General features: G+C 54.3%; 1 protein-coding gene across 2 annotated transcripts in view; it reads left to right on the forward strand.

Annotated features, from left to right (window-relative positions):
- ETS1 (ETS proto-oncogene 1, transcription factor) overlaps positions 1-19687 on the forward strand; it is a 75260-nt gene extending 55573 nt beyond the window's left edge. For both annotated transcript variants that reach the window (XM_041480551.1, XM_041480552.1), the window contains 5 exons: positions 2101-2178; positions 3202-3447; positions 7235-7495; positions 16793-16911; positions 17840-19687. In XM_041480551.1, coding sequence (XP_041336485.1) covers positions 2101-2178; positions 3202-3447; positions 7235-7495; positions 16793-16911; positions 17840-18055 — 920 coding nt within the window. In that variant the 3' untranslated portion in view covers positions 18056-19687. The remainder of the gene's footprint in view (positions 1-2100; positions 2179-3201; positions 3448-7234; positions 7496-16792; positions 16912-17839) is intronic.
- The last annotated feature ends 1835 nt before the right edge of the window (positions 19688-21522 follow it).

Consider the following 21522-nt stretch of genomic DNA (forward strand, 5'->3'; position numbering starts at 1 on the left):
ACTGAGGCACCAGGGCTGGGTTTGCACCTCCTTCCTGCAGTTTCCCCACACATGGAGATGGAATTGATGCTGTAAATTTATGGCAGAGGGGAATCATAATTTTAGACAGCACTGACACATGTGGGTATTCAGACACTGAATTGGTGCTACAAAGGCCTGGGATAGGGAGGAGTTTTTCAAAGAAGCTGAAAATCTTTATGCCTGCTGCAACTCTTCTTCTGAAAGGCTGAAAATGAATAAAGCTGAATTTCTGTGTCTTCACACTCTTGGTGTTGCCCTGGGAAGCCAGAAATCTCTGTTGCCTGTTTGGTTTCATTGATGACTTTGTCACTCTTGTGCAAGCAGGGCCCTTGCTCCTCTGGTGGGCTCTGAACACATTTCCAGTGAGGTGTCTGGGGAGTGACAGAGAGCCCCCAAGAAATAACCAGTCTCCCCCCAGAACTGGTTTCTGTTCCCTGTAAGTGCTGGGGCTCATCTCCAGCCCCGACCAGAGCTGGGCTGGAGCTGTTCAGACAGAACAGAGCTGTCCCTGTCCCTGTCCCTGCCACGTCCCTTTCCACACAGGAGGAGCTGGGGCTCTCCCTCTGCGCCTGGATGTGACGTGGGAAGAGATCCAGGTGTCTCCAGGCTCAGCCAGGGCTCCAACTTGTCTCTCCATCTTCCCCACCATCATCACTGGGGTTGTTGGTGCTGGGAGTGGTTCTTAGCCCCAAAATGCCTGGCTGTACCTGTGCTGCTGGCCCAGGGTCGTGCTGGGACAGGCTGTGACCCTGCTGTCCCCTGAGCTGACCCTGTCCCCTGTGAGCACTGCGTGACTCACGTACCACAGGCTGCTCAGGATTTAAAAACAGCACATGGGTGCCTTTTCCCTGCATGGATTTGGGTATTTTCAGGCTCACTTTTCCATAATTCTTCCTAAAATAACCTCCTCAGTTACCAGCAGTCAGCAGTGCCCTGCACTTGACTCTAAGCACAGCCGAAGGTTCTCTCCTGCTCTGTGGTCACCCCCTGCCCCTTGGCAGACGCTGTGGAGAGAGGAACAGAGCATTTCTCATTAGTCCTCTGTGTTTGCACAACCCCTCCTTTTGTTAGGGAATATTTTCCAGCCTGCAGTCCCCAGGGGAGAGGGCCAAATTTAGGCTCCTCACAGGCGAACGTGCGTTATCTGTGCTCGGCTTCTCCAGAGCCAGGGCAGAAACAAACCCAGCCAGGGCTGCCAGGGGGCCTTGCTTTGGTTAAAGGAAAGAAAACCCCCATCCCTCTATCCCTGCTCAGCATGCCATGCTGGATTGAGTCAGGTGTTCAGGGAAAAACTGCTCAGGGTAGGGGCAGGGTGGCTGTTACATGGGAAGGCAAATTCAGCGCAGGCCAGGAGGAGCAAAGTGCTTGGAAAAGCTCAGGAGGAGCAAGGTGCTTGGAAAAAGGCACAGGAAGCAGGGAATCTATGCCTTGATGTGCTCCATGCTCTGTCCCAGTGAGTTATGCCTGAGGAAAGCTGAAATTTGCCATTTTGACCATATATACATGGAGGAGTCTGTGTCAGGAGTGGGGTCAGGGACAGTGAGACAAAGCAGTTTGGAACATGGAATGTTCTGCCTGTATCAGGTGCTGCACAGGCTGGGAATTCACAGATTTGGGGTTAGAGGAGCTGGCTTTGGGATGGGTCACCAACTCCCTCGTACCCACCTACTGCTGGTCTAAAAATAGGGCTTTTCCAGGAGAACAACTGTCCTTGTGTGGGGAGGTTTTCCAGGAGCTCATACATGGAAGTGTGGTCAGCAACCCCCAGGAGAAGGAGAGGCAACAGCCTGAGGCAAGCAGGGAAATGCTGCAGCTGGGAGCTCAGAGCCTCCTGGAGCTCTGGCTGAGAATGTTGTTGCTGTTGGGGTTGGGTTTAAGCTTGGCCATACCTGTGGCAGGAATTCCCAAAGGACCCCACGTGGCCCAGGTTCCTGTGGGATTTCAGCTCTGGATTAATTTCTGTTGCTCAGTTTGACCTGGGGAGATTTTGGGAAGTTCAGGGCTCTCTGTGGCACAACAAGTGTTGCACAGCTCCGTGTGCCTTCCACTGGTGACATTTCCTTCCTTTCCTCTCTGCAGAAGAGGTGAAACCGTACCCAGCAAACGGAGTGAGCACCACTTACCCCGAGTCCCGCTACACCTCAGACTACTTCATTAGTAAGTCTCAATTAGCAGTGTCAATTATCACCATTGCCATGCCTGGAAGCACCTTAGAGCAGAGGTTTGTCCACACCACAACAGGAGTGCACCCTGCAGAGGGGGATCTTGTGTTTCCAAGGGTTTGGGGTTCATTTGGAAGCCTCCTGGACTTTTTGGTGGCTGCCTTGTGTGCCAGCATCTGAGTTCTTCAAGCTATTTGTTTGAAGCTGTAACTCAGCCGACTTTGAAAGCAGCCTCAGCACACCTGAATACTGGGAATTGTAAAAAGCCTGTTAAAAAAGGGGGGGAATGGGGGGAAAGGCTGAATTCTGGACTGCCAGGGAGAAGCCTAGCAAGCAAAGGGAGGAGTCTCTACCTGCACTCCTGCCCTTGCCATTGCTTTGGAGATGTTCTTTAAGGGCATTGGAAATCTGGGAGATATTTCATGAACCAGCAAAAAGCCTAACTGACCTGAAAAGGAGAGATTTAAATGAGGTGTGAGAGAGAAATCCTTCACTGTGAGGGTGGGAAGGCCCTGGCACAGGGTGCCCAGAGAGTTTGTGGACTCTCCATCCCTGGAAATGTCCCAGGCCAGGTTGGACAGGGCTTGGAGCAGCCTGGGATAGTGGAAGGGGTCCCTGCCATGGCAGGGGTGGGATTGGATGAGCTTTAAGTTCCCTTCCAATCCAAAACCTGAGATTGTGGGATTCCAGGCTCTGGCACTGGCGAGAGGTGGCTGTGCAAGGACTCACCTTTCCCAACCAGCAATGAAACATTTTTACCCTTTTGCTCCTCTGCTGAGACTCCACTCCCCAGGTTTTTCCAGCTTTTTCCTTCTGGCAGCTGCCCTGGGAGGGGTTTGGTGCAAAGCACATCGAGGATGGTCTGGGGTGTCTTACTTTGCTAAATTGCTGCATTTTCAGACCCCATCTCTGTAGCTTCTGGAGCCCTTGCCCAAAGCAGTGCCTGAGGGAGGGGTGTGGGATGCTCTGGGTACTTGGGGCTGGTTCGGGCGGGGTCTGACTCCCGCTGTGCCCCCAGGTTACGGCATCGAGCACGCCCAGTGCGTGCCCCCCTCCGAGTTCTCCGAGCCCAGCTTCATCACCGAGTCCTACCAGACGCTGCACCCCATCAGCTCGGAGGAGCTGCTGTCCCTCAAGTACGAGAGCGACTACCCCGCGGTGCTGCTGCGCGAGCCGGCCCCGGACGCGCTGCAGACCGACTACTTCTCCATCAAGCAGGAGGTGGTGACTCCAGACAACATGTGCATGGGCCGTGCCAGCCGAGGTAAAGCCGGGCTTAAACCCTGCGGGAAATGAATGTGGAGAGAGTTTTTAGGGTTTAACAGGAGGTTTATACGGTATGTGTGTGTATGTAAGCTGGGAGATAAGAAATGCTGAGTTAGAAATGCCATGGAAGAGGACAGATGTTGTTGAGAGAGAAATGGAGTTAGAAAAAGAGTTCTAAAGGATGGCTTTGTAAATAAGACTGGATACTTTGGAGAAATAGAACGATGAAACTTCCAGGAAAGGGAATTGTCCGACAGGGACTGGCTTGGATTCCTGCTGTTCTCACGTTTCCTCCCGAGGGAATGGCTCTGGGAGCACCGAGGGAGCTGTGCTGTACTGACACATCTCTCCCAAAAATGCTGGCTTCCCTGGTGGCTCTAAGCCCTCCCTGCCCTTCTCTCTAGGGAAAACTTGAGGAAGGTCTTTCTTTGCTCTCCTCTGCTGCCTGTTTTTACATCCTCTGCAGAAGGGCATTTTTCTGGTGCTGTGCTTTGATGTCATGCCTGAGTGAAATTGAACTGAGCTTTCATGTTATCAGGGAGGACAAACTGCTGGGTGCTTGAAGAAATCCCATTTTTAGGAGCCCAGGCAAATCCCCACAAATTCTTCACAAGTTCTCATCAGGAATTGCTGCTGAAGGCTCCGAAGAGTTTTGCACTCTGTGATCTGAAGTCTTTGTCCATTATTTGATGGCTGCTTGTTTGAAATACTCTGCTGTAGCCAATTCCTGAGCTTGGTTATGAGGTGCAGATGTCAGGGGCTGAGGCAGCAGCAGAGCTAAGGACCCCACAAATGCTGCTCCTCAAAGAGTTACAGGTACATGATTTGTGTTTGAGGTGGTGGGATTTAAACACCTGAACACTTTGGAGGATCTGAGCCCAAATACCTTCCCAATTAATATTGTGAGACTGGGAACACGTGAGGCCCACATGTCTGATTGCTTTGTGATCACATCAGTGATGCCAGGCTGGGGATGTGGCTCTGCCTCCGTTCAAAGCAAAAAGTTGAATCCATCGAGCTCAAAGTCCCTCACAACTGGGATCATTATCTCCAGATTCCAGGTAGGGAACCTGGGGCACAGGGAAGAGATGTGACCTGCCTGCCATCCCCCAAAATGGAATCTAGGCGTCCTCAGCCCCAGAATTCGTTACAGTGACGTGGTGCTGTGAGCCAGGTTTGATGTGCAGCAGCTAAACCCATTTATGCAGAGAGCTGAGGATGAGCTGCCTTCCCAGGAAAGCCAGAGCTGCTTTCCAGCCTGCATGGCACGTGCAGCTCATTTGAACTTCCACACTCTTTTTCCAGGCTGGGGGAGCTAATTAGAGGGAAGTTGTTATTCGTGCTCTTGCCTCTCCTTCTGAGAAAGGTGACCTGAGCCAGAAGGGCAGCAGGGTTTTAATTTTGGGGAAACTTCTCTTTTTGGGGTTGTTTTTCTGCCTAAATTTCAGCACTGTCTTTGCCTTTTCTTGACCTTTTCTTTAATACAGGTGATTTCATCATTCTCACAGTGCAATGGTTCAGGAAGGCTTTTGCAACTCTACCTCGAGCCTGTTCTCAGTGGCAAACCTAAAAATGGTTTCAGGGGAGGGAACAGAGAGCCCTGGCTGCTGCTGTTAGCAAAGACTTGAACGCTGATTGCAAGAGGCTGTGCTCACACCAGGGCTGCATTTCAGCCATGGAAGGGCCTTTGGGGGACACAAATCCTCCCAGGGCTGGGGGAAAGCCTTAATATAAAGCAGAGCCCAGTTAATTTATATTTATGTCCCTCTTTACCTTGCACTGTCTTACAAGGCTAGTCTGACACAAAGTCAAGCCCTTCAGCATCACCTCAGGGTGAAGGTTTTCCAGACACTGTGGGCCCTTTTCCAGGCCTTCTGTGGGGCCTTGAGGAGGAAATTTTGGGGTCCCATGGGAGTTGTTTCTCTCTGCCCTGTCAGCGAGGGCGGCTGGTTGGGGAGTGGAGCTGTCAAACTCATTTAAGCTTGTCCTGAGTAAGTGCAGGTCGTGATTGTTCCAGCTAGGTGGAATTTAGGTGAATTTTCAATGGATTGACACAAATCACATCTCTGTCAGATTTTAATTCCTTTTCTAAATGAGCCTGTGCTGCAGGATTGCTCAGGGAATTGGTTATGCCAATTAATGTACACACACAGCAGTGTTGTGTTCTCCTCATCTGGATTCAGGGAAGGATTGGAGTGTGAAAATCCTCAAAAAACAAAAAGAAAATAGAAAAGAGTTTGGAGCAGGGCTGTCCCAGCAGAATGAAGCCAATGGATCCCAGCTCCCAGTGACTCCAGGCCAGCAATCAGGGCAGGCCCTGCAGTAGTTGAATCTTTTCACAGCAAGTGCTCTTCAAACTACAACACAACAAATATTTGGGGGCGTGTGCCAGCGCCCTTCCACGTTCCCTGTCCCCTGGGATTTGCTCTCTGGGCCCAGGCTGTGGGTAGCTCTGCCAATGGAAATTTCTCCAGGAGCTCTTGCACAATCCCAGCAGCTGTTTTTAGCTGGGTTTGGGAAATTAGTGAACTTGAATGATCCTGTTAGCCTGTCAGGAAAGAGGTTGAGCAATCAGTAGAGTAGGGAGATCAGAGGCTGCAATTTCAGTTTGTTCTTTGGGGCCTTTTTTAGCTCTGTTTCAGTACAGGGCTGGCTCTGGGGGGTGTAAATCAGCACTGCTGAGGATCTGGCCTCTCATGTTCTGGCTTTGACTAAAAATACCCCAGAGAGTGACTTTGACACAAACCAGCTGTGCTCACCTTACCAGAGCTGGAAAAAGCTGTTGGAGCTCTCAGCCATTGGCTCTCCTCCTCCAGCAAACCTGCTGCTGGCTGGGGATTTGGGGCTGGCTGGAACAGATGGCAGCAAAAGGCTGCTGTGTAGAAACATCCAAATTCAAGGAGCTGGGTGTGCCTGAGCAGTGTTTGAATAGGGCTGGCAGACGTAGTGGGGATTTATTGGAGACCTCCAATATCCTTCAGCAGCAAGAGAATCATAGAAATCAGAGAATCATGGAGAGGTTTGACTTGGGAGGGACCTTAAAGTTTGTTCCACCTCTCTCCTGAGCAGGGACACCTTCCACTGTCCCAGGTTGTTCCAAGGCTGTCCAGCCTGGCCTTGGGCACTGCCAGGGCTGGGGCAGCCACAGCTGCTCTGGGCACCCTGTGCCAGGGCCTCACCCTCTGAATGAAGAGGTCCTGGAGTGCCCATGTTTAGGCTCCTGAGCTCAGCCTTGAGTATCTAAAGTGAATTTTGTCTCTGAAATTGCCTTTGGAAATGAGGGACCATTTCCAGTCAGGCCCAGGCGCCAGTCTTGGGTAGAGAGGCCAGATTTGGGTTTTTCCCCTGTCTCTCTCTGCCTTGCTCTTCTGCCTGAAGTTTTCCAGGGCTCAGCCCTGCTCTGGATGGCAAAGGTAAAAATATTGCAGCTCTGGGCTGTGCTTACTTTGGAGATGGGATGTAAAGGAACGGCATCAATTGCCCTGTGCCTGCACAGTGCACAGGTGAAACACTCTGTGCTGGCCAGGTGAGGCACCCTGTGCTGGCCAGGGGAAGCACTCTGTGCTGGCCAGGTGAGGCACTCTGTGCTGGCCAGGTGAGGCACTCTGTGCTGGCCAGGTGAGGCACTCTGTGCTGGCCAGGGGAAGTGCCCTGTGCCGGCCAGGGGAAGCACTCTGTGCTGTCCAGGTGAAGTGCCCTGTGCTGGCCAGGTGAAGCACTCTGTGCTGGCCAGGGGAAGCACTCTGTGCTGGCCAGGCCTGTCTCACCTGCTGTGCCTCCCCCAGGTAAGCTGGGAGGCCAGGACTCCTTTGAGAGCATAGAGAGCTACGACAGCTGTGACCGCCTGACGCAGTCCTGGAGCAGCCAGTCCTCCTTCCAGAGCCTGCAGCGCGTCCCCTCCTACGACAGCTTCGACTCCGAGGACTACCCTGCCACCCTGCCCAGCCACAAGCCCAAGGGCACCTTCAAGGACTATGTGCGGGACCGGGCCGACATGAACAAGGACAAGCCTGTCATCCCTGCTGCTGCCCTGGCTGGCTACACAGGTAGGGCACGGTCCTGGGAACCCCTCTGTGCCCCCCAGCACCTCCCCGTGCCCAGGGGCAGAGTCTCGGGGCACTCCGGGCTGCCCCAGCTCGGGGTGGCTGGTGCAGGGGTGTGAGGGAGGGTTTTTGGGTGGCTGGGGTCAGCCCAGGGCTGCATCTCCTTCAAGCATGGGCATCCCACACATCCCACAGCTCATGGGGGATGTGGCACCTGGCTGGGCACGGGGCACTCAATGCCTTTTCTCCCTTTGCCCCTGGCCAGCTGTGGAGGAGCTGGGGCTGGTTTGGCTCCTGCACAGGAGGTGCTGCAGAGCCTCCAGCCCTGTGCTGGTGACTGGTGGGCTCCTGGTTGTGCTCTCCCCCTGGGGCAGGAGCAGGTTCAGCTCCAGCACTGCTCTGTGTGTGGGGATGGATCCTCTCCCTCTGGCGCAGAGGAGGCCCCGCTGTACCTTGGTGTGAGGCAGGGATGGGGCCCTGCCAGAGCCATCCCAAACATTTTCCATTCCCTGCGCTGGGAGAGATGGGAAGGTGATAGGCCATGGAAACTCTTGCACTTTATGACAGCCCTTCAGCAATCTGGCATCTCCAAGGAGAGAAACTTGGTGGGATGGGACTTCCAGCTAAAGCTGAGCTAATCCTTTCCAGCCCTTCTGTGCCATGGCTTTTCCCTGTGCTCTGAGGAAACCCTCCTGCCAGTTCCCCTGGCTCTGCACCTTCAGATCTGTCCTGCCCCAGCTGGGAGCAGCTGGTGGAAAGAGTTTGTGCTGATAAAGATCGTGCCCAGGTTCAGAGCAGATCCTGAGGCGCGACTGTCCCCGAGTGCCCTCCCACGCACGGCTCCTCCGGGGCTGACACCGAGCCTTTGTGAGGGTGGGAGAGGTGCAGGGGGGAGGAAAGGTGGGCAGATAATTTTAGGAGTCTAAAAAAGGAAGTGGTTTGTTGCTATGGCTTTAGTTAGGAAGAGAGCTCAGCCCTGCCTGCTGAATGAGACTCTACCAAGTCCATGCCAAATATGAGTGTGCTCTGCATTCCTGAATGGACTGGGGCTTGGGGTGTGCTGGGGAGGGCCAGGAGGGACTGTGCCCTGGAGCTCATTCTCTGCTGTGCCATGGAGATCGATGTTCCTGAGAAAAGAGACCACTCAGTACAAGTTGCTCTTTTTATTCCCATTTTTATTCCCATTTTTATTCCTATTTTCTCCTGGCAATGCCTTTCCCTGTGGCACTGGAAGTGCTTTGGGTATGCAGGAGCCCAGGATGAGTTTGAACAGCTGGGGAAACCGAGGCACCAAGGTGCTGGCAAAATCAGGAGCAATCTTTTCCAAGCTGGATATTTCCCTCCACGTTTGGTGTTGCTCATGGAAAAGAGTGCAGAAGAGCCACCCCTGGAGAGAGGCAAGGAGCTGAAGTCAGTGGCTGGGCCCTGTGTTTTTCCAAGGAATATTAGCACCCCAAAGGCTGTTCTTGGAGCTGTGCCTTCGGGAAGGGGAGACTTGGGTTCATGCAGTGCCAGAGCACAATTCCAAACACTTTCCTCTGTGTAACATTTTCCCTCACCTCATTTCCAGCCCCTCTTGGAGCTGGGAAGAGAATCCCTTGGCCCAGGCATTTTGGTGGGATCAATAAGTGGGAACACCTGATTTCTTTATTTATTTTTGCATTGCTTCACTTGATAGGCTTTAAATGTGGAGAGGAAAATCTGGAATCACTGGGAAATGCTCAGGCTGGAGCTCTGTTTTCCTGCTCCAAAGGCTGCTGAGCAATATTCAGGGCTCAAGCCAGCAGAGACAGCTTTTGCCATTGGGAAAGGGCCCTGGATGGGTGATCCTGGCAGGCAGTGACTCCAGAGATGCCCTCTGAGCCATTTTAAAGCCCCCAGACCTGCAGCTCTGCATTTTCCAAGCAAAGGGAGCCAGAGCTGGGTCACTGTGACAGCAGGGCCTGGGGAGAGCAAGCAGAACATGTTGGGTTTCACACTGGAGGAGAAGTGGGCGCTCCCCACTCTCTGGGTCTGTGTCAGTGAGGAAAACCCCACTCAGGCTGCCCTGAGAAGGGCTGGAGGTCTGGTCTGGGCCAGATGAGCTCAGGGTGGGGACTCAGGGGCAGCTCAGAGTGGGGACTTGGGCAGGGCTCAGAGTGGGGACTCGGGCAGGGCTCAGAGTGGGGACTCAGGGCTCAGAGTGGGGACACAGGCAGGGCTCAGGGTGGGGACTCAGACAGGGCTCAGAGTGGGGACACGGGGGCAGCTCATAGTGGGGACTCGGGCAGGGCTCAGGCCTCTTTGCGCAATGCTGTGCTTTACTCTTACTTTACTCAGGGGAGGAAGTGCTGTCTGGCAGCCAGAGCAGAGGAACTCCGAGTCTGGGCTCTGCTTGTGGCTCTGCTGAGGAGGTGGAGCCTCCCAAGGAGCAGAGCAGTGCTCTGCCAGCCCAGGAGCCCAAAACACCGAGATTTTGGGGTTCCATTTCCCACCCGAGGGCACACCCAGCCCCCAGCCCCCTCCTCGTGCTGGCCCTGCTGGACCTGGCAGGGTGAAGAGGGACACCAGAGCTTTCTGTCCTGACTTTAAGGACCTGACAATCTTGTTCAGGTTCTGTTAGCAGTTTCTGTGGTGCCCAGGGAGGTGGCCCCAGCAGGTCTCTGATGGTATCTGCCCCAGAGGCGCTGAGAAGGTGCATTCTGGCGGAAGCTCCGTTTGCGTTTGATGTGTTCTTCACCCAGCTCCAGCGGCCTTTCAGAGCTGCCTTATCTGCCCCCACATCTTGACCTATTTTAACAAGTTGCCATGGTTGCTCACAGAGAGGTTGATGCAATTTTCTTATCTTTTTTTGAAGGAGAAATGTAATTGCTCAGGAGTTGATGAATTTTAGTTTCCATCTCTGCAGGGAGGGCCAGCCCTCCACACCTGGGTTTGGAGCTTGGACAGCTTGAATTTTACCTGAGGGCATGGCTGGAGCTGGGTCAGGGCAGGGCAGGCTGGAGATCAGGAAAGGTTCTCCCCCCAGAGGGTGCTGGCACTGCCCAGGCTCCCCAGGGAATGGGCACGGCCCCGAGGCTGCCAGAGCTCCAGGAGTTTTTGGGCAGCGCTGCCAGGGATGCCCAGGGTGGGGTTGCTGGGGGTCTGGGCAGGGCTGGACTTAATGATCCTGGTGGTCCCTCTCAGCTCAGCAGATCCTGTGATTCTGAGATTCTACATTAATCCAGATTTTACTGTCTTTGCCATGACACAGAGTGCATCCATGAAATCCAGGTGAGGGATGGCTCAGGATGTGTGTTCACTGCTAAACCTCACGCTGGCTCAGCTGAGCTCAGTCTAAGCTCTGTGGTTCAGCAGCAGAGGCATGTTTGGTGTGGGTGGGCAGAGATCAGTGCTTGAGCCCAGCTGGGCTAAAGCGAGCTCAGCTCTGCCTGCACATGCCCTGGGGCTGTGCCCGTGCTGGTTCCTGCAGCCTCTGGTGATTCCCGTGGCCACCAGCATCCTGCAGGAGCCCTGGCACCGGGTGGATAAACTCAGCTGGATCTTTGTGCCCCGTGCTGGTGTTTGCAGTCCGTGCTGCTGCTCCCCTGGTGCTGCAGGGCCACAGGAGGCTCAGACCCTGGTGCTTTGCCTTTGCTTCGGCACTGAGCTGGTTTTGGGTTCCCTCGAGCAGCTGTGTGGTTTGGCAGCCAAGCTATGGGGTTTGTTTGCTCTGTGGTGGGCAGGACTGACACCCTGGGCTTTCCATGCGCAGTGTCAGTGCTGCCATGGCCCAGAACTGGTGCTCCACGTCACTGAGCACCCAGCAGGGCCATCCCTCGTGTTCCTAAGGGGAGGGGAGAGGGATGGGAGAGATGAGGTGAGTGCACACCGAGCCCTGATCCCACAGATGTAGGCTGGGGTTGTATGGCTGCTGCTGCCTGTCCTCTGCTCTGGGCCTGCTTAGGGAGGTGCTGATCCCTTAAAGCCAGTCCCAGCAGTTAAAGAGTTAATGCTCCTTCCAGCTGATGTCACCCATGCCCTGAGTGTCCCTCCCAGAGCATCCCTGTTATCCTGCTGGGCAGCAGGAGTTCAGGAGGCCCTGCAGGAACAGCCTCCTTCACAGATGTTATCCCACCCCAGCACTCTCTCCCCTGAGCTGGACCTGCCCAGGCCAGACCTCGCTGAGCCGGGCTGTCAGCACCCCCAGGGCTGTGCCGTGGGGCCCAGATGTGCCTGAGCCCCGTGCAGTGTGTGAGCTGCTGTGCTGCAGAGCCCGGAGCCTCCCCAGGCTGTTTGTGAGCGATGCTTATCTGTGAGCCAGCAGTGAAAGCACAGCTGCTGTTTTGCAAGAAAGTCGAGGCGGTGCCAAGGAAAGTGGGTCTCTTTCAGGACAGCTCAGGTGCTGCTGCCCCTCCCCCTGGTGCTGTGCTGCTCTGGAGCCTCCACAGGCGAGATCCCACCCGGTGCTGTGGCCATCAGCACCCAAAAATCTGCCAGCAGCTGCCTTCCTGTCCCCTTTCCTGCCACACTTCCCTTCCCCAGCCTGTGCTGCAGCCTCCCTGGATTCCAGCACCTTCCCTGCCTGCACGGCTGGAGCAAAGTCCATGTGGGCATCTGCAGCCAGGGCACAGGAGCTGGGGAATGCAGGCACCCCCTTCCTGTGCCCAGCAGCACAACAGCTCCTCTGGCCCTGCTGGGATGCAGGGGATGGTGTCACCCTGCCCCTCCTGGCTCATGTCCTTCACTTGTCCTCACAGGTGACTTCAGGGTGGCCACCCAGCAGCTCCTGCCCACTTTTGCCTCAGGCAGGGCCCAATGGGCTCAGTGCCCTTCTGGGCTCCCCAGGGTGGGGACTCCAGGGTGGCACCAGGGCCGGTTCAGTGGCTCCTGCCCCACCTGCCAGACGTGCAAACGAGAGCAAACCCAGCCCCATGCGCCGCTGCCCAAGCGTGGCAGAGCTCAGCTCTCCCCAGGGCTCCTCCAGCCCGGGGGTGATGGGGGCAGCAGCTCTGCCTGGGTCTCCTGCACACACCCAGCTGCTGTGCTCAGCAGCTCATGGCCTGCAGGACCATTGTCAGGGGGATGTGGAGCTCACAAAGCCCCTGGAGCTCTGCCAGGTGCCCCTGGAGTCAGCCTCGAGTTCAGGGACAATGCTCTCAGGCACAGGGTGGGACCCTTGGGGTTGTCCCATGGAGGGCCAGGAGCTGGAGTTGATCTGTGTGAGTTGCTTCCCACTTGTGAGATTCTATGAGATCAGTCCTCCCAACACTCTTCCTGAGAGCAGAGGAGCTGCAGCAGGGAAGCAGCTCTGACCTGGACTGGCCCCCTGGCTGCTCTCCTGCCTGCAGTCATGGCCATGTTGCTCCCTAAGGAAGGAGGAAGGGCTTCCTGGGTCCTTTCCTGTTTTTTCACACCTGTTCTTTGGAGATGCTCCATCCAAGCTCCACCACGTGGCAGTGCCTGATGCCTGCACCAGCCTGGGCAGGAGCTGGGCAGGAGTTGTGAGAACTGTTCTGACAAGGGAGTGATGGGGACCAGCACTCCCGACACTTTGGGGGATCTGGGGACCCTGGTGCCATCCAGGGGAGTGGGCAGGCTGGCAGGGAGTGGGGCAGGGGCTGTTTTGGAGCTGTTGCCAGGGCAGATTGTTTTGTGAGGTTGGAACCACAAACCGCAGAGCACCAGGCAAAGGTGCCTCACTGGGGGTTGGTAGGTGGGGTTTTTTTGTCTTCTTGTCTTGTTTGAACCAAGGGAAACAAAACAGAGGCCGTTGGGAGGGGTGGATGTGTAAAACCGTCCCGAGAGAGAAGACAGGGCTGGGGCTGTGCCCTCCCTGTGCGGTGCCCATCTGCACAAGCCGGGTGGTGCCACGGACACTGTGCCACTGGAACGGCCCCACCCGGCAGAGTTTGGTGTCCCCGTGGCTGGGAAGGAGGTGGGGGACTTGTCCTGACCAAGGAGGGATGGCACAGGGATGGCGTGGCACCAAACCCTTCGCTCTGGGGACACCATCAGGGTTTGGTGCTGAGGAAGCCCCGCTCGGGCAGCAGCTCCCAGTCCCCACCGTTCCGACTGACACCCGGCCCAGAGGAATATTTTCCCCCTGACGCCGCAGAATTCCTGTGGTGTGACAGTCCCTGCTGAAGGACCCTGTTCAGTGCCACCAAGGCCAGACAGGGCCCCCATTGTGGGTGCTATTTTTAGCAGCCCCATGGGTGCAGGAGGTCGTGGTGGGGTGGGAGGACACCCCCACCCCTCTGAGTCCTCCCCTTGTCTTTTGTGGAGCAGGGGCTGCCCCTCCTCCCCAGCCCGGGCTGGGTCTGCTCTGGGAAGCCCCATGATGTGTGTGGAGGGAGCAATGCCATAAAAGCTGCCTTGTGCCCCTCCACCTCACGCTTGGAGCTGCAGCCCAATCCAGGCTGTGGGAAAACATGGTTGTTTTGGGATAACCAAGGCAGCAGATCCCCTGGTGGGAGGCACCCGCTGGCCTTGGGACAGCCTGGCTGTGTGGAGTGATCCCAACCTGGCATCCTGATGGGGATTTCCAGCCCTGGCTGGGGTGAGGGGAAGGGTTGGAGCACAAGGGATGGAAAATGGGCGCTGCTCCCAGCTCCTGTGGGTGAGGAGGTTTGGGTGCAGGGACAAACCTGGGAGCTTCCTACTTGCCCTGTGACATTGAGGGGAGTGGCATTGCTGCATGAGCCACCTTGAAATCCTGTGGGAGGATATTCCCTGCTCCTTGCTGGCTGCAGAGTGGCTCATTTGTGGAGCTCCCCCTCCCAGCACTAATTACAGCTGCAGCAGATGATGCCCTGACCTCCAGCACTGCTCCCTGCTCTGTTCTCCTCCCTGCAGGCACTGATTTGGGGCACAGGCCTGGGCATGTGCTGGGGTTTGGCTCCTGCCACCTCGCTGCCATCTCGGAGCGGTGCCACATCTGCCAGGCTCGACTGCCTCCCCCTCGGGCAGGGAGGGGGTGTTTACAGGAGCTGGGACATGCCTGGAGCCCTGCACAAACACATTCCTCACATAATTGCCTGTCCAGTGAGAGGAATTTGGGGTTTTACGCGTGTCCTACAGGCAGCTCATAATAGACATTGGGAATCCCTGTTCCAAGGATGACACCACTTCCTTGGAAATCCCAAAATACCCAGCAGGGTGGCACTGGGGGCGGTGGCAGGAGCCCTACCTTGCTTGCTACGGAGAGGGCAAGAATTCCTGGGTTTGCCAGCACCTCTTCCTGCCAGCTGGCAACCAAACAGGAATGGCACCAGCCATTGGCTCAGGATTAGTGAGGCTGGAACCTCCAAAGATCCTGCAGGGCCAGGATGGCCCAGGGCTGTTTTGAGGGCAGCTCCTCACCCAAGAACCCGGCACCCAGCTGATGAGTTTCCATCCCTCTTATTTTGGGGAAGGAATCAACTAAAAATCCTTATTCTTCAGCTGGGCAGGAGAGAAATCAAAGGGAGGGGATGGACCTGGCCTTGGACACTTGGGGCTGTGTCTCTGTTAACTCAATTTGGGTGTTGGATGCTTCCTGGCTGTGTGTGGGGAGTTGGTGTAAGGCCAGATGGGCCAAGAGAACTCATTCCCTTAGGAATTCACCTGTGGAAGACCTCAGGCAGCCACTAAACCTTTTTCCCAGTGTTTTCTCTGCGTTTAGAGCTCACTGCTATAAATAGGCCTGAGCCTGGAGATGTGGTGGCACTTCAGGCCAGGCTTTTCACTCCTCCCTTTCAACAAGAGGCAAAGGCGTCATCTGAATTTCCTCCCTCATTTTGGAGTGGATAATCCCGCTCCATCCCTGCTGGAGAGCGTGGCTGTGGAGTCAACATCTTGGCAAGCTCAGAGGAGCGGCGGGCTGGAGCCTTTCCCCGCCGAGTCCCTTCCCCTTTCCAGCGGGATGAGCCGGGAGCTCCCTGCCCTGCCCTGCCCTGCCTGGGGCTGTGATAACCCCCAGGCCTGGTGCTGACAAAGCCCTGGAGTGCTTCCACAGGGATAACAGGAGGGAATCCATTTGGGAAGGGCTGGATGGGACACGGCCATTCCCGTGTCCTGGAGCCAGCTCTCTCATTTCCTCCTCCCCAGCAGCTTTGGAGTAATTTTAAACTTTGTGGAGAAGGGGAGCAGCTCTCCCTTCCCTCCATGGGTTATCCCACAGCCACAGCTCAGACAGCATCCATTGTCATTCCTGGAAACAGGCTGGGCTCCATCCCTTTTTTTGGGCCCATAACTTTTTTCCCTGCTTGAAACATTGCTCAGTGCTGTCAGCACTGGGATTACCCCAGCAAATCCAGCCTGTGCAACTCCCTGTGGGATAAATAATTTCCTCTCTCCTCTGGCTGTGTCGTTATAATTATTGTCATTATTAATGATCTATTTCAAGCTGGGTTTAAACGATGGCGGGGTTTCTCCCAAAACACCTTACCCACAGCTAAGTGCAATACTTGGGGTGTGGTCACATTTGGAAGTTGCTCTTCAAAGATATTTTAGCTCCAGGGCTTCTCCTCTACCTTGGATTGGGACACAAGCCCAAGGGAGAGACAAATATTTCAAAACTTCTCCGTGACTCCAGCCAAACCCCACTGCAGGCTCTCACTGGGGGCACTCTCACTGGGGACAAATTTGTGATGGCCCAAGTGAGAGATTGGAGGGGAGATGGAGACGAGGTGTGGAAGGAGAGGTGGAATGCCCATGGCATGGAATGCCCATGGCATGGGATGCTCCGCATCACCTCGTACCCGTCCAGCTGGGCCAGAGAAGCAGCAGCCGCAGGGAGGTTCCGTGTGGATTTGCTGAGGCTGTGCCAATGAGGAGATCCTGGGCTGGGGAGCTCTGTGTGCCCCCGCCCTCCCCATGAGCCCGCAGAGCCCATTCCTGCAGCAACACGCCTTGGAAAGAGGCCATGGAATTCTCGTAGCTGGGTCCCCCTTATCTCAATCAGCAGCACAGAGCAAAGAGTCACGGTCGGGGAGCGGAGTCTGCCGGAGTTCAGCCGTGGCCGGCGGCTCTTTGGCACAGAGGGATTGGCACTGCTGCGGTGCCAAGGCAGTGACTCCTCCTGTTTGTGTGCCAGAAAAATAATCCTATTTATGTAACTCCATGTGAAGCATTCCAGGGCATGAATATTCAGCTCTTCCTGCAAATAGGAAGCTGTTACCTGTAGGGTTTAACTCCCAGCTCAGCTCCTGCCCTGTGGCTGCTGGTGGCTCTTTTTGACAGGAGAAGGCTTTATTTTACTCAGTGAGCACCTCTTGGACGGGAATTTCCCTCCCTCTGTGATAGAAAAAACTGTGCTTTTCCTGGCATTAATATCTCATGTTTCCTTTGTCTTTTTAGGCAGTGGACCCATTCAACTGTGGCAATTCCTGCTGGAACTGCTCACTGACAAGTCCTGTCAATCCTTCATCAGCTGGACGGGCGATGGCTGGGAATTCAAACTTTCAGACCCAGACGAGGTAAAGTGCTCTGGAATTAAGTGCACAACACAAATTCCTCAGAAATATCAGTGTGGATAACCCTCTCCTCCTCCCTTTGGGCAGCCACTTTGTTCTGGTCTTGGGAATGTTGTGGGGAACCAAGGAATCAGAGTCCAACTGAAAGTTTGTTGAAAATTTGTATGCGGTCACCCTTTGGAAGCTGGGGTTCGTGCCCAAAGTTGGTGGGAAGTAGCTGGAACACCTTAGGAAGAGGAGCAGTGGCAAAGCTCTTCAGATAGGCTGGGTACAGGTGAGGGGTGACTGTCCCCTGCTTTGGCAAGCAGGTGGGATCTTTGTCCCCTCCCCTGACTGGAAGGTGGGGGTTGGTCTCTTCTGCCAAGTACCAGTGACAGAACAAGAGGAAGTGGCCTCAAGTTGCACTGGGGGAGGTTCAGGTTGGATATTAGGGAACATTTCTTCATGGAAAGGGCTGTCCACCCTGGAGGGATTTAAAAGCTCTGTGGATGTGGCATTTGGGGATGTGGATCAGTGCTGGGAATGGTTGGACTCCATGATCTTAGAGGGCTTTTCCAACCTAAATAATTCCATGAGTGACTAGAGCCTGTCAAAGAGCAGAAGTGGCTGGCACTGGGCCATTGCATGTTGGTGTCATCTGGTTTAGAACTGGCAGAAGGTGGAGGAGGAACCTTGGGAAAGGGGTGAAAGACTTGGGATATGAGGATATATCTGAGACAGCACACGAAATTATCCAGATGAATCCTCATGGGATGCTCTGCCATGTTCTGCCATTGCACAGAGGTTGCTTTTCCCAAGCATCAGTTCTTAGTGATGAGGAATTCTGTGAATTCTGTGAAAATCCTCCCCCTTCCTGCTAAGAAGGGAACATCCACACAGACGTAGCAACCGAGCCAGGCTGACCTTTCCTCCCCATCCCCGCTGCCTGCAGGTGGCCCGGCGATGGGGCAAGAGGAAAAACAAGCCCAAGATGAACTACGAGAAGCTGAGCCGCGGGCTGCGCTATTACTACGACAAGAACATCATCCACAAGACGGCCGGGAAGCGCTACGTGTACCGCTTCGTGTGCGACCTGCAGAGCCTGCTGGGCTACACCCCCGAGGAGCTGCACGCCATGCTCGACGTCAAACCCGACGCCGACGAGTGACAGGGACGCGGGGACGGCGCTGTCCTCCGGGGGAGCCCACGGGACTCGTTTGGTGGTTCTTTTTTTATTGATTTTCGCTGTTCTTTTGCTCGTTTTTTTTTCCGAGGGCCGCTCAGATTCTAGGCTTTGAGGATGTTGGGGGAGAGGGGGGAGGAAGAGGAAAACTTTGGGCAAGGATGGGCTTTTTGTTGATTTCCTGAAAGTTCCAAGACAGGCTTTTCTGGGGGAAGATTCTGAGTTTTGAGAAAGCCAGGAAAATGTAGCTCACTTTAAAAAAACAACAATCCCCTCCTCACCCTTGGCTGTTTAGAAAAAAAATGCGATGAAATGAATCCCTTTGGTCACTCACACACAAACTGACAGGTCAGGAATGACAATATTCCTGAGGATTTGAGGAATTTTAAACTTTTTTTCTTTTGGAAAACCAAAATGGGTGAATATTCTTGCTTTGGGGAGGGGCAATATAGGAAAAGACCAAGAACTGTTGTTCTTCTTCCATCACCTTTCTGTTGATTGTCTTCTTTTCTACAAGAAAGAATTTTTCCTAGGAGGGATCAAGACTTTTTTTTTTTTTTAAAGTTTTATTTTATTAAATTTTGTGCCAGTATTTGTTTTTTTTTTTTTTCCTAAATAGTCTTAAGCTCTAAGATGGTCTCAGTATTGCAATATTGTGCGTGTTTGTTTCTGTTCTGCCAGCAGAGAGTTTTATCCCAGGGAAGAAAAAGAGAAAAAGAGGAATTAGTTTATGTAGACCCCACTGGAGAATTGGAATGCTGGGACTGGGATGGGAAGGAAAATGAACTCCAAGGTGGCTCCTGTTGATGCTGGCTGGGGGTGCCACTCCTGTTTCCAGCCCCACACTCTGTGCTGATAATGCTGGTTGAAATCCCTGCGCTTTTTTAATGTTTGGCTGCACAAATCCTCTCAAAATTTCCAAGGAAAATGTCTTTTGGCATTTTCCAAATCACTTATTTTGCTCAAGGAACACTTTGGTGCTTACAGAATTTTTTATTTTTTGGGAGGGGCTAAGGAGAGAAATTCCCATGTTTCAATGTGGTAAATGGAAAATATGCAAGTCAATTGAGGGGAAAAATCAGGAAAAAGTTCAAAACCCAAAGGGAAATGCTTTTTCCTTCCTGTTTCAAGCAGCTCTGTATTTATGGCCATGTGTGGGCACAGCAGAAAGGAAATTGTCCCTGAAATGGGCTCTTCATGGCTCTTGGGCTGCTGCTGTCAGGGTGAGAGTGGCACAGTGTCCCCAGGGCTGGCTGTGGGATCAGGCCCAGGGCAGCTGCTCCCTCTGGCCTCCAAACCCTTCCTGCAGCTGGTTTGCTCTGGAAGGGTCACTCCTGCTGTTCCCCGTGCTCCCTGGGATGCTCTGGGCAGGCTGAGGACAAGGTCCCACCACCCTGGGGGCAATGGTGGGACTTGCAGTGTCAGAGGCTGTTGCTGTATGCCAGCACAATCCCAAAGCCAGGTCCCTGCAGATTTGGCCTCCCAAGGGAGTCTTTCACCCCCCCGGGTGTTTGCATTTAAAGGCAGCATTTTGTACTTTACCAAAATCCCTTCTCTGAGTGTCTGGGGGCACAGAGTTCATTCCAGAGGGAATCAGAATTCCAGAGGGGTCAGAGCCTTTCCAGAGGGGCTGAGGAGTGATTCCTGCCCCACTGGACAGCTCTGGGAGTCGGGGTCAGAGCCTTTCCAGAGGGGCTGAGGAGTGATTCCTGCCCCATCCCAATGGATGGGGTGGTGGGACAGGAATCTGTGTAAAATACCCAGAATATTCAGCCACAACCCCCCCTCCCCACAGAGGGGCAGAGCTGGAGGGGAGCCCAACCCCAAAGTGATGCCCAGAGGTGCTGGGCTCTCCTTGGCCTCTGGAGCAGTGGGACCCAGCACCTCTGTATCCTAAAACTGGGCATTTTAGGGAAAGTCAGCCCCAGAATTGCTGTGTCCTCACAAAAGATGGAGTTGGAGGGACATGGGAAGGCCAGGAGGGAGCTCCTGCCGGGGGGTGGAAGCAGAGGGGGCCCAGGAAGGGAGGTTGTTACATTTGGGTGCTGTGGGTTGTCCGAAGGAAAGGGTGGGATGGAGGGAAAGGAAGGAAGAGGGGATGGAGGAAGGTGAAAGGAACCCCAAAGGAGGAAAGGGATGCTGCCCACTGAGCAGTGGAACTCGGGCTCATCTCCTTGGGCAGGCAGGGAGGAGGAGGATGGAGGCAGCCTGGCCAAGCTGGAGGGAGTAAAGGAAAATTGGGATATCATGGATGAGACCCCCAGAGGTGAGGCTGTGGGACAGATCCAGCCTGAGCCACGGTTGGACAGGGAGCCGGGAGAGGTGTGAGGGCACCGAGTGCACAGGGAGGAGCTGGCAGAGAGCATCCCAACAGCAATCAGAGGGGTTTTGGGGATGTTCAGGGCTGCTGCAAAGTGCCCTGAGCGTGCACATGATGGGTCACTTCAATCCTCCTTCCACCCCTAGAAAGGGACTCCCAGATATCCCAGTCCTGGCGTGGGCCGTGCCCCAGGACGTCCCTCCTGCTTTGCTTGGATGCTCCAGCTGAAAAAGAAAAGGAATGGGATAAAATTTCCCTCTAATAGCAGGAATTGCAGGTTTGGCTACAACCGCACGCCCCTGCCAGGCTAAATCCCTCACCCACTGAGCTTATTCCAGGTTTCCAAGCTGAGCCTGTGTGTTCCCAGTGATTTTGGGGAGATGGTTGAAGGTAAGGAAGGGTGAGCCAGAGGAAGCAGGTCTGGATTTTTGGAAGAAGCCTCTGGCTGGAGTTTCCCCATCATTTCTCCAGCCCTTTGCCCTCCCAGCTCACAGCCTGTGAACAGTCCCAGACACATCAGCTCCATCATTTCCTATTTTCCTTTGCTTTTATTCCCGTTCTAGAGGCCATCCCAGAGATGGGTGCTGTTTATACACTGGAAATGTGCAGATTTCTCTTTGTTTCTTTTGCTTTGGTTCCTTTTTCCTTCTGCTTTTCATTGCTGGCCTTTGGTGAGGGCTGTGCTGAGCCAGACGAGCTCAACCCAAACCCTCTGAGCTCCTTCTAGTCCATGAAAATTTGGGTAATTCCCATCTGCTGGCCCAAAAGGATGGATTTGAGAGGGATGATGGAGATCTGCCTGGGCTGGGACTCCCTCCTGTGCTGCTTCCTCCACACAGGAGTGAATGTCCCCCTTGCAGACACTGTTGAAACAGGGTCATTTTGTCTTGGTTTGGAACGTCTCAGGTGCTTTGGGTGAGATTTTGGGATATTTTCTGTGTCCTGGTCATTCTCTACTGTTTCCATGTGGGTTGGTGTTCCCTTGGCCCATGTGGCAGAGCCTGAGCCCTGCTTGCAACAGTTCTGGGGGCCTTGATAGTTGATATTTGGGAACTCAAAAACAAAGGGAAAAACTCCAATAATGATAAAACCACCCCAATAATGATAAAACCACCCCAATAATGACAAAAAC

The sequence above is a fragment of the Pyrgilauda ruficollis genome, unplaced genomic scaffold, assembly GCF_017590135.1.
Source record: "Pyrgilauda ruficollis isolate IOZ18807 unplaced genomic scaffold, ASM1759013v1 scaffold52, whole genome shotgun sequence".
NCBI lineage: Eukaryota > Metazoa > Chordata > Aves > Passeriformes > Passeridae > Pyrgilauda > Pyrgilauda ruficollis.